Raw genomic sequence first — 16,394 nt, 5'->3', positions numbered from 1 at the left:
AAATGCATCTAGAAAAGATAGAGCAGAGAGGGTATCTCAGGTCACACATATGGTACAATTCTTTATTACTGTCATAAAAAGCTGTAAGGTTAATTGTAAAATCCAAAACCTTTCCTTACTTTTATCCAGATTTCACATGAGCACAACCAAAATTCTAATAACAGTTTCCTTAGGAATAATCAGCACATATATACTTTTTTAAATTTTGTAATTAGTCCAAAAAAACATCTCTCGACTGAAACTGTGAGCACATTTCTTCACAGGAGAAGCTTCAGTACGCATTTATAAAGTTATCCCCGAGAGAGATGGAGGGAAAAGATAACCGTAGAGTGAAATGAACATCATGAGTTGCTGCTCAGGAACAAAAAGAAAAAGATTTCTTCACCTAATCATGAATAACAAATCAGCTCCATTGTGCCCACATCAAATAAAAGGGTCTATAATTGTTAGAAATCATGTATTTATTCTTTAGATAGTACAGATCAGATAACGTCCTTCAGGAAAACAATGCAATCTTTTGTACAATGCTAGTAATACGGATCATTAATGTGCACTTGATTTCAAAGTAAATATCCAAATCTGAGTTGCGTGGAGTTCAGACTTATTTCAAAATATCAACACTTTTGCCACAATGCACTCACCTCCTCACTCCCAAACACACACACACACACACACACACACACACACACACACACACACACACACACACACACACACACACACCTCACCTTTTAATTAGAACTGTCCTAAAACAAGTAAATTGGAAACAGCATTCAAGTTCATAAGAAAAGACTAACAACATTACATTTACATTTTACATAATTTCTGATTTTTACAAACAATTTCCGTCACCACGGATTTATGGAACCCTTGCAACTTAAAGGCAACATGAACAAAAGTGCAGATGAGATTTGAAAGTAGGCAATTTCAGTGTGAAATTCGGAAAAGTATGTGAGCAAACAGGCATCATTTCACACCATCGCTAAGTATACAGTGAATCTGCTGGTGTGAGAGGCGAATCATTGATAGATGCTCTATGACTGAGGTGCTAAAATCTATATTGCGCTGACATAATATTCATTTGATAAAGCCTTCAGTGTGGTATCATCATCACCATTTCCTTTAAAATTTAGCCATCAACTTCAAAACTGAAGATATTTACATGACAGTACTACTGAAGCTGCTTAGAAACGAGTGTATTTGGTAATAATCGGCAACATTTATCATCTCCAAACCTGTCCCTTGCTTGATCTTATTGTGGCTGTGCAAACTTTTAGCAAAACTTGAGAAGTGGTGGGAATTTTAGAGAGGAGGAAGATACAGTAAGAGGAAAACTGTATTTTTTAGATGTATGTATGTATACATTTAACACCATAAAGTGAGTTTGAAGAGTCTCTTATTTTTGTCCTGAAGACGTCTTGGGAGTAATCAGCATCTTCCTGTTTCCCTTTTCCCGCCACCACTTGAACCTGGGAGACAAACAAAAAATGAAATTAAAACAATCTGATCAGTGTTTTTCACACGAACAGCATGCAAAGCAACCATCATACCTGAAGCTGAACACTTCTTCTGCTCACCTGCCTCTCACGTGCTCTACTTGCCACCGTACAGGTGGATCTTGACGAACGAGATGGTCTCGACATAGTCCTTCTTGCCCTTCTCAAAGATGACAAAGATGTACTTCCGATCCTCTGGAGAACTGCCGTTCAGCGACGTCATGCAGGAGTAGCCGCTCGGCCCTGCCCATATCTGCATGGCTTTATCCTCCCAAGATTTACCGTCTGTCATCGACCATCGCAGGGTCAGGTTAACTCCTGAGGGGGGCGACGCAGGAAGTCAGCATTCTCACTCTCTGGTCTTTTTTTAATGTGGACGTGTGAAGTAAACTGATTGTTTTGGCATGAAGGAAAGAAAGTAACTCGTAACATTTTGAGGTACTTGTACTTTACTTACATATTCCATTTTAAGCTACTGTGTACTTCTACTCCACTATATTTTAGAGGCCAAGTTTGTACTTTTAAATCCACTACATTTATTTTACATATATAGTTACTAGTTACTTTGTATATTCAGATTTCACACAAAAATGGTGCATTGTTACATAAAATAACAAAACTCACCCCAATATAGTAATATATTAATATTAAATTAAGCACATCTAACATCTAATATTTAGTTCTTCTACTTGAGTAAAGTTTTGAATGCATTTGTAAGAGTGTTATTACAGTCAGGAAGGAAGAGGAGACTGTGACTCTTGGCATTAGCGGCTCTTACTGTGTATCTCATGGGCTGGGTTGGTGAAGAAGAGCACTCCGTCCTTCTGCAGAGCTCCAGCAGCGACGACAGGATCCACCAGCGTGTAGTCGAAGTACAGATCATCTATGGGCAGGGACTCTCCCCCGTCACGGCTGCGTACCACTATACGACACCGACAGTGGTAGCTGTTCTGGTTCCGCACGTTGATGATGATGCTGCCGTCTGGCATCTCAACCGGCTGCGGAGTGGCAAAGAGGCGGGAAAAGGTTTGGCTTGACATAACACAACACCTACCTGGGCATCAGCAAAGAGAAGAATCTGTGGTGTTTTTCTCACAGCTGATGAACAGATGACTGGATAACGGAGACTCTAAGTGTGAAGAACTTTCTAATTTTAAAGACAGTTTGATCGTCTGATCGACAGTTTGAACAGCAGTAAACCTACCTGGCACTCGTCAGGGTTGAAGTCCTGCGGCCTCTTCTGCTGGTTGAAAGGGATGCTTTTCAGCGCGGCGCCGTTGGTCCAGTTACGCCCGTGGGTATCGCTCAGGATGCAGAAAACTCCGTCTCCCTCCAGCGTGCCATGACCACACACCACCAACCTCCCCTTAGCTGGTTCGTAGCGCTTCTGCAGTGCAAAGTGGGGGAAAAAGACGTGGACTCAAGTGTGGTAAACAGAAACTACATCTAATTCTGAAAATGTCTGTATGAGAGAGGATCTAAAGACAAAAACAAAAGAACAGATTTGCTCAGAAAAAAGATGCAGTTCTTAAAATGAGTTAGAAGTAATGTGTCAGCTACAAGGGCACCGGTATCTCATGAAACAAACCCTCATAATTATCCAGAGTGCCTGATCTGCTGCAATCCCACAGATGGTTTAGTGTCCTAAAACCTGGCACAGAGTCCACAATCATAAAAGCTCATAATAACTGTACAGATGCTCAACTCCGACTGTGGATGAGGGATAATCAACTAATTTGCACAATTATAAGCACCCCCCCTCCAATTATAGAATTATTGTGTTGCTGCAAACATTTCAAATGCTCTTCTGTCAGTTTCCAATGCATTCGACGTGCTTGTTTAAAAGGCCAGAAATGAAGCTCCACGTTCAATTCATCCCATTAATATGACGCAGTTTAACAAGGTGCATATCAGGGAGCTGGATATGCACTGGACGGGCATTTACATTTTGCAGGCTTGACAAGTTTAATACAAGCAAAGGAGAGCTCATTATTATCCAAACACGGCCCCTGTGCTTATTCTGTTGCAACTCTACAGAATTGATTTTTATGGATAAACACTAACTGGGAAACGGGTGTGTGATGTTAGTGTTACATAACAGTGTACATTAATAACAAAGTATGTGTGATGAGTCAATATCAGACAACAGTACAGACTCTACAAGATCAGCAGCTGCTCAAATAAAGCCTATTACAAGAGCAGAGGTAACGATGTTATTAAGGCCATCTGGGGACCACATTCTGCAGCTTATCTTCTGATGCACTGATCAATAGTGGGAACTCCTTGATCGGACATTTTCACTCAGTTGCTACAGCTGTCAGGACGCCGTCTGTGCGTGCTGGCATGGCACTAAATAAAAAATGAAAGGCCCTTTTGCCTTCCAGCGATAACGGGTTGATGATGTTGTTGAAATGAAATGATTCACTTGCGGTATCCAGATATTTGCATTAAAGGAAAGAATTGCGAGTGCGGTCGTTCTCGGTTTCCAGGAGGATCAAATTCAAACAAAGCTAAGCTTCCTGATCGGTTGTGACAAAGAAGTACGAGTCAAAGAGACATCAAAGAGTTAGGATCTTCATGACCCCGTAACAAAAGATAACATCAACATCACCGCTGAGAGTAGATGTGTGTTTTTAAGGCCACAGAGATTTCTGCCTCTAATCTCACTGTAATACCTGTAATCACCACCAAGACGTGATGCAAACGACTAACCTGTCAGTGTCTCGTAACACAGCAATACCAATGTGACCTGAACGCAGCATAAAATCTTTACAACAGCTCAGCCACAGTTTCTCACACCGCATTCTCTCACCTGGATGCCGAAGCCCGGCCCAGGAGCGAAGTTTTGGACTCCGAGCTGGATCGAGAGGTTTCTGGGCGGGCTCCAGCTGAGGCCGTCGTCCTTGCTCTCCACCATCATGGTGCTGGACGGGCTGCAGCCCTCGAGGTGGAAGCACACGGAGTAGATCAAAATCACTAAGCCCTCTTCCTCGTCCACCACCACCGAGCCCAAGTTCAGGCCATCCGGCATGTCTCCGTCATCCACAATAAAGCTGGGGGCGGACCAGGTGGATCCTGGAGGGACGGAGGGGGAACAGGAGAGGATTCAGACACAAATCCTGATAATACGTATACAGAAATTTGGACAACAGCGTTAAATAAAATGTAAATATTTGATGTCTTTGTCTCGATGCTTTCATGTTTCTGTCTAGGGTTTTAAACTCTGGTCATATTCTTCTTTACTTACTCTTTGATCTGACTTCAGGCGACTGTGTTTAAGTACATTTAACATTTAAGAACTTGTTACATGAGGAAAAACTGTTTTGCAGATTTGTATGTTTCTACTCCTCAAAGTAAGGTTTTGAATAAAATACCTGCTTTGCACTCAGTGCTGAAAGTAAGGTATCAAATGATAACAAGCCCTCATGCTAATAATGCTGAAAGTTTGCAGTCGGTGCAGCTGATCTGTATTTTTAGGGAAGCTCGACGTCCCACATTTTAGCTCGTTTAATTTGGTACACAACTCAACAAAATATATAACATCGGTCCAGTCAATTCTAGACATTTCAATGCAGAAATGTTGTCTTATGCCTTTAGGTTGAGTGAGTGAAAGTTTGTGAATGACTGATGCTGACATTCCTGTCCTGTTGTCACAAAGGAAACCAGCAAACTGTAGTGAAGTTAAGCGATTTTTGAATAATTATTATTATTATTATTTACTATCATTATATATTGTGTTGATTTTCCCCACGTTTGTGAATATTTCCCTGTAAATTCATCACCCACTCTGTCAGTGTGTGACAGCGTGCAGGCGGTGGGATTTGTGCGTGTCTGGTGGTAGTCCTGCCTTTGTCTGTGGACCTCCGCATTGCGATGAACTTTGACCCCGAGTCTCTGGCCAACAACTTCCTGCCCTCTGCGAAGGCCAGCAGGCTTCCTTTGTGGGTGTAGGTGATCAGCGGGATCCTATAGGTGTTCACGTACCCCTCGACTCCGCTCACCCACAGCAGCTGCTCCTCATACAGCAGAGGGTCAATCTGGGACAGCAAGGACAGACGTGACAGAGAAATGAAGAAGGAAGTGGAGGAGAGGACACATGCTGACTGGTGGAAAAGGGGAACTCTGCAAGCACGAACCAGTTTTCACAAGAATAATATCGGTCAGGCAAAGCGTCAAAGAGGTCAAGCTGAAATAAAGCTGAATCATCATTTCCACTTTTCAACATTATCAGCTTCAACATGTAGCTCCGGATCTCTGCCGTAATGTGTTTGACGTCAATGTTTGCAGCGACAGCCGCTAACTGTACCTGCTTAGGGTCGATGGCGTAAACACAGGGAGACAACACAGCAGAGAGAAGTAACGACAGCACAGCGAGCCGGCTTCCTGTTTCCATGTTGGATCCACGTCCTGAAGCCTTCGTCTTTATTCCGACAGAAAGTTCAGCATCGAGTCCGGAGATCCGCTTCTAAATAAACCGAAACAAACACACAGACAGGCGGAGAAATGAAGGCGCAAACGCAGCGTTCCAAACTTCACGGACTGAGCCAGAAGGTCACATGACCAAAAAGAGCGGTCACATGACTAACGTCACCCACCAAAATAAAAGACACGTTTGTTAAAGGTACATGATCTTGTATATTTCTTTAAAAGAGTTTACCCACAATCCTATTTTATTTCATTTTATTTATTTTATCTTATTGTAGTTTTACTGTGTTCGTGTTTGTTTTTGTGTATTATGTTATTGTGTTGATTTTTCCTCTTTGCAGTTCTTGTTCTGAGTATTATTTCCTTTTATAAGATTGACTTTAACTATATGCAGTTATTATACAGATTTGTTCCGACAAATTGAATTGAATTATTTGATTTTTAAAGTTTTGACAAAACAATTCTCCGTCTTTGTAATTTATTTTTTATTTACTTTTTACTCATTTTTATTCGCTATTTTATATCATGTGGAATTATATTTAGTTGTAACATTTATAGTTTGTTTTTACTGTTTGATAAGAAAAAAAACTATCAATGTACATAAATTCACATGGACTGAACGACATACCTTGTGGTAAATATTTGACATCTAATATTGTTGCTCATATTTAATGTCTATGAGCCGATGAATCACCTGTGGAAAAATATGTTTCCACTGGGTTTACTTTTGATTGTAGGCATGGATGAATGCAGACTAATGAAATGAGTATGTGTTATTAATTTCAGCCAATTAATGTATTTAATTTTCTGGTTGTGTGCCTTCATTTATGAGTATTGTGCTGAGTACACTTACTACTTGTGTCCACACGGGGGCAAACGTTCCCTAAAACAACTTTCAGTATGTTAAGTTTTTTGTTTTTGTTTTTGTTTTTTTTGGTGCAGTTTTCAGGACTGACTGAGTTTGACCATGCTGTGAGTCACTTCACTAGGAGAATAACACCACTGTTAAAATCATATTTAATATTATTTTTTTTCTGACTTTAAATTTCAAATCAATTCAAATGTGTCTTTATTGAGAATTTAATCCAGGTGGTCTAAAATACATTCCACTGAACAGCAATTCAGTTCCACCCAAGGACCTTTGTTGCTTTCTGTTTCCCTCAGTGTCTCCTGTCTACATCTCGACTGTCACTGAAATAAATAAAAATGCCAACAAATCATCTAAAACAAAACAATTTAAACAAAAATGTCTTGACCTTATTCTTAAATGAAGACAGTGACGCTGCAAATCTCAAATTAAGTTACAGAATCACTGAAAGCACTATCACCTCATTTTGAATGAACTGCATATTTTTAGTTTTAAGGGACTTGTTGTCAAGTTTGAGATTAAATTATGAACATTACCCACTGATCTGCACGACTACTGCACAGTATATTGTGAGGCACATTTTAACTGTATATGCAGCACATACACAGGTTAAATTTTATTGTCCAGCTCTTACCTTTATTCTACTTGGTATTTGTTATTTGGTTTTTACTGTAGTTAGTTCTTACCTTTCTCATTGTTTTATGTGGTTTAGCTTTTGGATTACAACAGTATCATCTATATTTATCTGTGTTCAATATGAATTGGCTGGAGATTTAATGTTCAATCCAGTGGCTAAGAGAAATGCATGCATGAGTTCATATCTGTATGACCTCCACTGATCCACAATTACTCCTGGGCTTGTTAATGTTAATGTGTGACAGCTCCAGTAAAGCTGCAGCACAGTGCCAATGAAAACAAACCGACTCCTTCTCCATCATGACATCAAAACTTCCACCTCAAAATAAGGTTTTAACAGACTTTCTTCATAATAAAATGGGTGAACAAGCATTATGTACACTCTCTAACGCTGTCAGAGCTGAGAACCACAAACCACATTCCTGCAGTCATGAGGCCAAGCTGATCTGAGTCACACGCTAACAGAGAGAGAGAGAGAGAGAGAGAGAAACTGAGAGAGAAGTAGGAAAGAAACTCTGCTGAGACACAGTTGAGTGTGAAAGCAACAATCGCCACAGTCTGCACGCACAGTGAGACATATCTTGTTGCTTTCAAGGGATCTACTATGCATGTTCTCTGGAGACAAATGGAAGAGAAGGGAACACGATCGTCACAGCTTTGTTGACATGATGGACTTTCTTCTAACATGAAGGTAAGGTGTGTGTGTGATCATGTGAAATATGGACTTGCTCCGTCATTTATGAGTTTTATTTTCAAGGCTTCAATGGCTAAAACACGTAGGGTAAGTACACAAAAAAACATTTTTACACATGAGGACATTTGACATGACTTCTTTTCTCTATACTTGTGTCCAAAGACAGTTTTCAATGGCAAAAAAATTCTTAATTCTAATTAATCAGGACAGACACGATGCCGTTTTCAAGATTATGATCTGAGTCTTGAGCTCAGGACGACTGTGCTGTTCCCACTCTGAAACCCGGCGACGCTGTCTGTACATGAACGCGGCCTTCTGCTTGCGCATGAGCGAACAATATTGTGTTACCTCTTGAGCAGGTGCAGCGTGAGCAGGAAATGATAAATTGGCCCGGAGTCTGTTTGTCTTTATTTACAGTCAAGGAAGTGAAAATGGGAGCGTAGATAAAGGCTGAGAGGAGGCCTGTGTGTAAAGAGAGGGCTGGAAAAGATGTTTAACAGGCACCACGACTGCGTTTTCACACCTCAGTGCTAAAATGTGCCAGTGACGGAGGTGAGAGTGAGGTGCAAAGTGACTAATTTTGTCTACAAGTAGCTTCTTTTATTTCATCTTTTCTTTCTTTTTGCGCCGCAGAGGGTCCCTGTTGGGATGCAGTGTCATGACTAAAAATACTTCTTATCCGCTATTAGCAGACTGAGCTACACTGCCATAATAAAACATGGCACTGAACATCTTACTGTAAAGGCAGTGCAGATACTGGGCAACTCTTAAGGCTCCTAAAAATGGAAATTCAATTAAATCTACTCTTAAACTGAATCTATCTAATAAAAAACACATTGCCCTTAAAGCCAGTGGTGGAAAGTAATTACTGCAAGTGCATTTACTCAAGTACTGTATAATTTTGTACTTGACTATTTTCGTTTAATGATGCTTTATACTTCTACTCCACAACATTTCAGAGAGAATTGTTAGACTTTTTATTCTTTTATTTGACAAGTGTCTTCATGCAAAACACGAAGCAGTGCTCTACTATTAGACTAACTTGTCGTGTAAAGCACCTAATATTTAGATTGTTCACAGTAAAAATGTGAAAAGAATGAGTGTTTCTGCATAATGAATGATTTGAAAAGGCCTACATTCAGCTGATAATACTCTTCTTTGACCGCTCCTGAAAGCAGAAGTGATGTGTTTCCTGCAGGTTTTCAGACTTTTTGCCTTAAAATTAACTGCGAACATGTTCCTCAGAGATAAAGACTGTGGCTTATCTCAAGGCATTTCTGTGAAGAGATTACACTCGTCCGGTTTGAATGTTCTTCTTCTTTAAGTGTGACGTGTTTAACTGCTGTTTATCTGCTTCTGTCTGATGTTCCCCTACATCAGTTCAGCTCAAGTACTCCCCATCTGCACCATTTGTCATGGTCATATGAACAGATTCTAAACTTGTTTAACACTTTCATTCATAGAAAAACGCGCACAATTACAAAAATATAATTCTGTAATTTACTCATCAGTGTTTCGGCTGCTCTGTGTTCGGTCTTTGCTTCAACCTCTCTGCTCACTTCCTAATAACCAGTTTCATGCGCTTTAAATTGCAGCACGTGATTTCCGCCTGCTATTCCTGCTTGCTTTTGTAAATTTACTGATTAATTAGTTGAGTTTTCAACCGCCTGGTAGCTGCAGAAGTACCCTTGAGGGTTAAGGCCTGCAATCATTGTGTTAGGAAACACCTTCACATAAATAAACATATACTTCTACTTCGTTTTAAGTGTCAGCTTCCTGTATCAGTCAAAGTCACAAGAATGCTGATTTTTAGATTTATTGCACCCGTAGGCTTTAGGTCTTGGCATGCTTCGCAGTCCTTTTTTTTTTTTTTTTTTTATTACTTGCGCAACTGCTGAAGTGATGCATGAGTGCTGTCACATGAAACCACTGGATCCTCTTTTGTTCTGACTTGAAATGAGAGTTACAGGATTATTTAAGCGGCATGTTTCGGGACCTTAGGGCTCAGAGGAACCTTTGAAATTTCCGTTTTTCATGAATTTTTAATTAGAAATGGTAAATTGTGCCACTTAGGCCCACTTTAAAATGTCCTGTTCTTATAAGACAGCAGCTGTCTGCCTCTTGTCAGCGTTTTAAGTCACTCCCAGATGCTGTTATCTCATGCTCCGTTTCTTCTTTAGGACACGGTTACCTCTGAGATGATGGAGGACGAGAGCGGCCACGTGATGGAGGAGAGTGGGGTGGATGTTCAAATAAAAGCTCAGCCACAGACCAACAACAGACCTAACTGGTTAAATGGTAAGCGCTGAATCTCTGTGTGTTTTTCTTTAGTGATTTGTATGACAAGAAACTCTTCATTTACTCCCAGCGTCGTGTTTATGAGTAGATCAGGAGGACTCACCAAGGCTAGTTTGCTTGAGCACCAGTGTTCATACTGCACATCACATGATCTCCTTTTGTCCATAAAGCTCTGCCCTGCAATGCTTGTCTCTGAAATCTTATCAAGTTTGTGTCACTAAAGTGCAACAGATCAGTGCTCTTACTTCAGATTTCCACAACTGTGCTGTATACAGAACGAGTACTTCTACAGCATTAGAGTAGTACTGTTGGTATGAGCGGTATTTATCTGCACAGGATGTGTTTGAGTCAGATTTGATTCTGTGCTCTTTCCATTCAAGTTTGATTTGATACTCTCCGCTGCTGCCACACACTGCAGTGTTGCTCTCATTGTATGCCTCAGCTTCTTACTCATTTCCTTAAATTCTTGAGCTGTGCCATGGTTGGATGGATTTTAGATCAGCTGGTGGACAGACCGCAGTGTGTCAGGGTAAATAACACCGTCTGATGTGTTGTGCTCTTCCTCTGGATCGCCACAGGCCTGACCGGGACTAACCGGGTGAATAATTATGTTATCTCGGAGGCAAGCGAACTGTTAAATACTCACGATGATTCAGCTGATGATTAGTTTCATGTGTAGCCACTGGGGACTGATGATGTTTGATGTTTTTGCGTGTGTTTTTGTTAATGGATTATATCAGCACGGCTGAACGTGGCTTCTTGTTGTCTCTCTCCATCTCAGGTCAGTGTGTTGTGTCAGTGCCGAGCTGTTCAGCACTAAACCCCAGTTTTGATCTGTCTCTGTGTCGAGCTAAACTGGAAAGCGATGGCTTCCAGGTCCGCGCACACACACGCACACACACATTCAAATGACTGTGGCACTGCAAACTTCTAATATCTTGACCCTTCTTACCCTGTTAGATTCCAGTCAGAGACATGGAGGCTCCACTGAAGGCAGCTCTGGATGTTCCCTCGGTCAGGAGATACATGGTTTTCAACTCAGCTCTCTTCCATTTCATACTGGCACCGGTATGATCTCGGCCATTTATCCTCTCTCTCCAGTCCTCTGCAGTTTTAGCTCTCTCACCACTTCTCCTCTATTTCTCCGCATGCTTTTATACTCTTTTTCTCCTTTTGGTTTGCCTCAAATGAACACTGTAGTACTATAATTTGGAGAGACAGATGGTCAAACTCACAGGAGGCCTGAGAGATCCAGTCTTTTATTCCCAAGTCTGAGTCATTCCCCTCATAAGCACTCGTGTGTTTCAAACCATATTCCCCCTGTTTGTAAAACAAACTTTCTGTTTAGTCTTACCTAACAAAAGATAGTCCTAAAGAAATCATCTGGGGTTATTTTCTCAGCCCTTAGTGAATATTATTTGTTTTCATGGGCTGGTTGTTATCCACACAATCAGTAAAGTGATCTTGATCTGTATCTCATGCGCCTCTTTAAGACGGCTCGTATGATCTGCTGCAGGCACAGTGCTCACATAAACGCTCAGATTCCAGGATTCAAAGATGACGTAAATAATCATGTTACATCACAGACAGAACAATGCTGTTACTGTGCACTGCTGCTAACTGCTAGCTGCTTCTACCTGTAATATCTAGAAGCTACATGTATTTTTAAAAAATTCTTGCACCATTTTCACCAGCTTTGAGATAACAGCTGCAGCTGGGAGGCAATTAGCTTATCTTAGAATTAACACTGGAAGCAGGGGGAAACAACTAGTGTGGCTCTGTTCAAAGGTTTAAAAAAATCTGCCTACCTGCACATCCGAAGCTCATTAAATCTTGTTAAATTACAAGTTGTATGGAGAGTTGGGTGCTTAAACTATTTCCTGATGAGCACAGACTCGTTGCAGTGATGACACCGAGTCTCTGCAGGTTGTTTGTAATCTTACAGATTCAACAAAGGGGATATAACATGTTAATTAGTGCACTTTAGAGATGCCGGTATGCATATTTGTGAGCCTAGACAGAGCCAGGCGAGCTGTTTCCTTCAGTCTTTACCCTAAGATGAGCTAGCTGGATGCTGGAGGTAGTGTCATACTCACCACACAAACATGGGAGTGATATCTAACCTCTCAACTTACTCTGAGAAGAGAGAGAAAATGTAGAACTATTTCTTTAATGCTACATGACAGCTGAGTATTTTACAATCTCTCCTCTCCCTCCACCAGGTGCTGTATGTGGTGTTGTGGTGCGCCGTGTTCTCCACCCTCCACCTCTACATCACTGTCAGCGACTACTGGGTCCTCTGCCTCTCTGTCAGCCTGGTCTCCATCTTCCTCACCACTGCCATCATCTTCATCCTCCACCACAGTAACAAGGAGGTAAAAGGTGCTGCTGATAGAAGAAGCGCAATTAGAACAAACCTGAAATGTGAAATAATTCTCAAAGTTGTCTGTTTCTGTTTCAGCTCAACATGAACTTAGACGTTCGGCTAATCCAGGTGAATGAGAGGATGGTGAAGCACAAGCTGCTGGTGGCCGTGGCCGACTGGGTGCAGAACTGCGCAGGACACATGCAGGTAGTTCTCATAAAATCAACTGAAACTGGGAGAATATGAAGTTTAATATGTGCCAGGAGTGTACTGACATCTGCGCACAGTACATTTGTCCCCGTGCGCTGTTGTTGGATATTGGACTTCGATGGATACACAGCTGCTAGTGTGCGATTTTACTGCAGGTGTCCCGTTTCTTAGCTTCACGTAAAGATAAAACTACAAGATAATGGGAGAAGCACATGACACTGAGAGTAATAAAACAAGAAGAATGATACAACAAAACCATGTGGTTAATGACGCAGCAAGATGACAATTAAAACCACATCAGCAGGCTTAACAGCACAACAATGACAAAGCAACAACAGCAATAAAAAAAACAGCAGAAAGTAATAAAATATTCACATCCAATATGCCTTTATGGCTGCACCAAACATCAGAATCCACTTTGTAGACATTTCTCCAAAATGTGTCCTAACATGTTTGGTATCCTCTGAAAGTTTGTGATCTCCAGATGAATGTAAAATTAAGTTGTGTGTGTTTGGTAAATGCCCACCTGCACAACATGACTTGTGAAGATGAACAGATCAGTGGATTTTTTTATTTATGATCACTGACAGTGATCTGGTTTGCTCGCAAAGGCCACAACAAACACAAAGCAGTTCAACAATTCAGGGAATGGCTATATTTTACCTTCACTACAACGTAAAAGCCATACAGCTACAGAACATGAGATAAAAACAGACGTTTAGGAAAAAGGAAGATTTGATTCATAAGAGAAGTTGGAGGGCAAGAAAACAGAGTAAAGAGAGTCATTTGAACTTTGCAAAGAAATGCTCCCCTGTGTTGAAAATACCATATTTGTCTGATACTGGAGTGCATCTCCACTGATCATGTGGAGTAAAGAGCTTTAAGTGATCAATACAAATGCTCTTATAATAAAACTGGTGATTTGGTTGTCTGGGACAAAACTAGTATACCAGTAATGAATAACAAATTGGATAATTTAGCTTTGGCAGCGACTGACGCTCCTGTGTTTGTCTCTCTGTGTGTGTTTGCAGCTGTACTTTGTGTATTGGGACATGTCCCTCTGTCTGAGGGCACTGACTGAAACTTTAGAGGAGCGCAGCTTTGTGGCAAACGAAACCCAGGTGAGAGAGTCGAGTACATCTGTCGCCTTGTTTGTTCTCCTGCTGCTTTATCGATTTTCCTTGTGCATCCATGTTAGTCCTGCCTCAGAATCAATAGAAACATAATTCTAGATGCTGCTCGGAGGATATTTAATTCTGGACGTTTAGCCTTTGAAGGATAGCATCACACTTCTTTCATTCTTTCAGCGTGGAGGAAGTGAAAATGATCCAGTCAATGTCACACTTTCACCAGAACACGCTGAGGAAGAAAATGTCTCATCTCGTCCTCATGACCGAGGTAACGGCTGTTGACCCCGAGGTCGGTGAGCCAGATGGGGAGCAGGACTCAGATGAACAGAGGCCTCTGCTAAGTAACGAGGAGGAAAGCTGCAGTACCTCATCCAGCAAGCGGGGGGGCGCCAAAGTCACCAACAACTACAGCCTCGTCCCTGATGCATCCTTACCTGCTCAGGTAAAGAAATGTGATGCTGAAAGACAAGCGCTGGTGCACTTGAAAAAAGTTTAGGAATAAAAGAAAATGCAATTTACATTTGATGATTTGTGGACTTTGACTTATTTTTCAACTGCACAACGTCCAAACCTCGATATATTTTTACTCTTCAGCAGACATTTGAGGCATCGTTGCCAAGTTAATATGTTTAAGTAGATAAATGTACATAAAGAGACGCTAATGTTTTCATTGTCTTTTTTCTCTAAAATCTATGTTGGTAAAAACAGAATAGCAAGTAAACGTTTTGCATGAGTTAGCAGCTTTATCAGGAAAACCTTTTTTATAAGAGACTCCAGCTGTCACATTGGCAACTGTAAGTCTCTTAATAAAAAAAAAACAATTTGATTTCTAAGATAAAATGTGCAAATAAAGCAAAATTTACAGATTGTTGTTACAGGTTACAGATAAAAATTTTCTACTTGTAATGCAAAGACATCTTCAGTAGTTTCTGAGAGCAATTATAAGTAAGTAAGTGACAAAACGTAGTGATCCTGGGATGCAAATAAACGCTGGTGTTCTTGAGGGGAAAGTAACGGGTGCAAAAGAGCAAACTTCAGTGCCCTGCATTTGAGAAGTTTCAGTGCCACGATAGATCTTACCTTTGCTGTATCATTCTAACTAATGAGTGTTAATGCACTTGTCTGCAGGATAAAGCCTACCAGCTTCTGATGACTTACAGTGCAGTGTATGTGAAGCTGCTGGTGTCGGAGAGGCTGTCAGGACCATCACACTACCGCCTACGTTCCCGGAGGAATCACTGCACCACCGCCCCTTTCTGCCTCTGCCTGTACATCAAGAAGAAGATCCTTTGATAACAGGGCTGTCAAACCAGGAAGCTGGGACAGGGACCTGGTGGACTACACTTAATACCTTTACTTTGCATGCATCCTCTTGAACAGACAAAGTGACACGTTGGAGCAAGCATGGATTAGGTTACATGTTCAAAGACATGTTGATCAAGTGAAGGACCTGTTTGGAGCCTCACACTCTTGATTTCTCCGTTTTTAAGGCTGTTTCTTCAGCCTGCAGGCTACTTTATGTCTGCTGCTGTTTTCACGCCAGATCTGTGTTTGCACCACCTGGATCCTTGTCCATTTGGTCCCAACAATGTCTGCACCCTGCCAAATGCTGTGACACTGAGAACACACTGAGGTCTATTCCTGCTGCTGTAAAACAACATTTGTACTCTTGTACACATGAGACTCGTGGCCTTAGTTACTGCTGTTTCAATGATTTCCACAAATAATAATTGATTTTCAGTTGATTCTACAGTATTTGTCTCTGTGGTTTAACTGAAGGCAGTGGGGGAAAGTCATGGCAAACAAACAAAGAGCCGCACAACACAATCCCAGCCAATCAGCAACTGGGGGCATTTGACAGGGGGAAGGGGAGGGAGAGGGGGGCTGGGGCGATAAATCTGGCTCATGCTAATGTGCTGAATCCCCCAACACAAACAACATCAACAGTCTTTCTCCACAATCGCTGACTCCACCTTTAACACGAGTCATTGGCTTTAGTTTCCTGGATATATTGTCTGAATTGTCAGCAGCACAAAACCGTGTGTGTGTTTGTTTTTCTGGTCTCACACCTCTGGTTTTATGTGTGTGGGTGGATTAGATATCTATGCGTTCGTGCTTGCAGGATGCCGGGTTTATTTCCCAGCATTATTACATATTACCAGCCATTACCCATCAGTCCTGATGCCGCGGCTGAGATGACAGCCCAGCGAGAGAGCTGCAGGATGACACAAACACACACAGCGAGACAGCCAGCGTGGCCGACCCAGGGGAA

The 16,394-nt window shown here is 41.4% G+C and overlaps 2 protein-coding genes across 3 annotated transcripts; one reads left to right on the top strand and one right to left on the bottom strand.

Annotated features, from left to right (window-relative positions):
* Positions 1-838: 838 nt before the first annotated feature.
* Positions 839-6,079, bottom strand: neu1 (neuraminidase 1). The gene is made up of 7 exons (XM_070985424.1): positions 5,803-6,079; positions 5,344-5,533; positions 4,309-4,571; positions 2,701-2,883; positions 2,275-2,494; positions 1,578-1,814; positions 839-1,469 (listed from the first exon to the last, which is right to left on the bottom strand). The coding sequence occupies exons 1-6, from the start codon at positions 5,887-5,889 to the stop codon at positions 1,594-1,596; spliced, it is 1,164 nt and encodes a 387-aa protein (XP_070841525.1). The 5' UTR covers positions 5,890-6,079; the 3' UTR covers positions 839-1,469; positions 1,578-1,593.
* Positions 6,080-7,945: 1,866 nt separating this feature from the next.
* tmem268 (transmembrane protein 268) lies at positions 7,946-15,872 on the top strand. Of its 2 annotated transcripts, XM_070984760.1 has the most exons (9): positions 7,946-8,116; positions 10,300-10,417; positions 11,199-11,293; positions 11,378-11,485; positions 12,640-12,792; positions 12,879-12,989; positions 14,024-14,113; positions 14,346-14,564; positions 15,251-15,872. In XM_070984760.1, the coding sequence occupies exons 1-9, from the start codon at positions 8,111-8,113 to the stop codon at positions 15,413-15,415; spliced, it is 1,065 nt and encodes a 354-aa protein (XP_070840861.1). In that variant the 5' UTR covers positions 7,946-8,110; the 3' UTR covers positions 15,416-15,872. The 2 variants fall into 2 exon arrangements, with proteins under 2 accessions (XP_070840861.1, XP_070840862.1); XM_070984761.1 differs by lacking the exon at positions 14,024-14,113.
* Positions 15,873-16,394: the final 522 nt, after the last annotated feature.

This window comes from Chaetodon trifascialis, chromosome 17, assembly GCF_039877785.1.
Source record: "Chaetodon trifascialis isolate fChaTrf1 chromosome 17, fChaTrf1.hap1, whole genome shotgun sequence".
Classification (NCBI taxonomy): domain Eukaryota; kingdom Metazoa; phylum Chordata; class Actinopteri; order Chaetodontiformes; family Chaetodontidae; genus Chaetodon; species Chaetodon trifascialis.
Note: the sequence above shows the minus strand (reverse complement) of the source record. Positions and strands in the feature narration are given on the sequence as shown.

Coding starts and splice junctions, on each gene's coding strand:
- neu1 (XM_070985424.1), bottom strand. CDS start 5,889: ATGGAAACAGGAAGCCGGCTCGCTGTGCTGTCGTTACTTCTCTCTGCT. Junction 2,884..4,308: donor GGCCGGGCTTCGGCATCCAG/GTGAGAGAATGC, acceptor TTTGCACTGCAG/AAGCGCTACGAACCAGCTAA. Junction 2,495..2,700: donor TCAACCCTGACGAGTGCCAG/GTAGGTTTACTG, acceptor GCCACTCCGCAG/CCGGTTGAGATGCCAGACGG.
- tmem268 (XM_070984760.1), top strand. Junction 12,990..14,023: donor ACTGCGCAGGACACATGCAG/GTAGTTCTCATA, acceptor GTGTGTTTGCAG/CTGTACTTTGTGTATTGGGA. Junction 14,565..15,250: donor ATGCATCCTTACCTGCTCAG/GTAAAGAAATGT, acceptor ACTTGTCTGCAG/GATAAAGCCTACCAGCTTCT.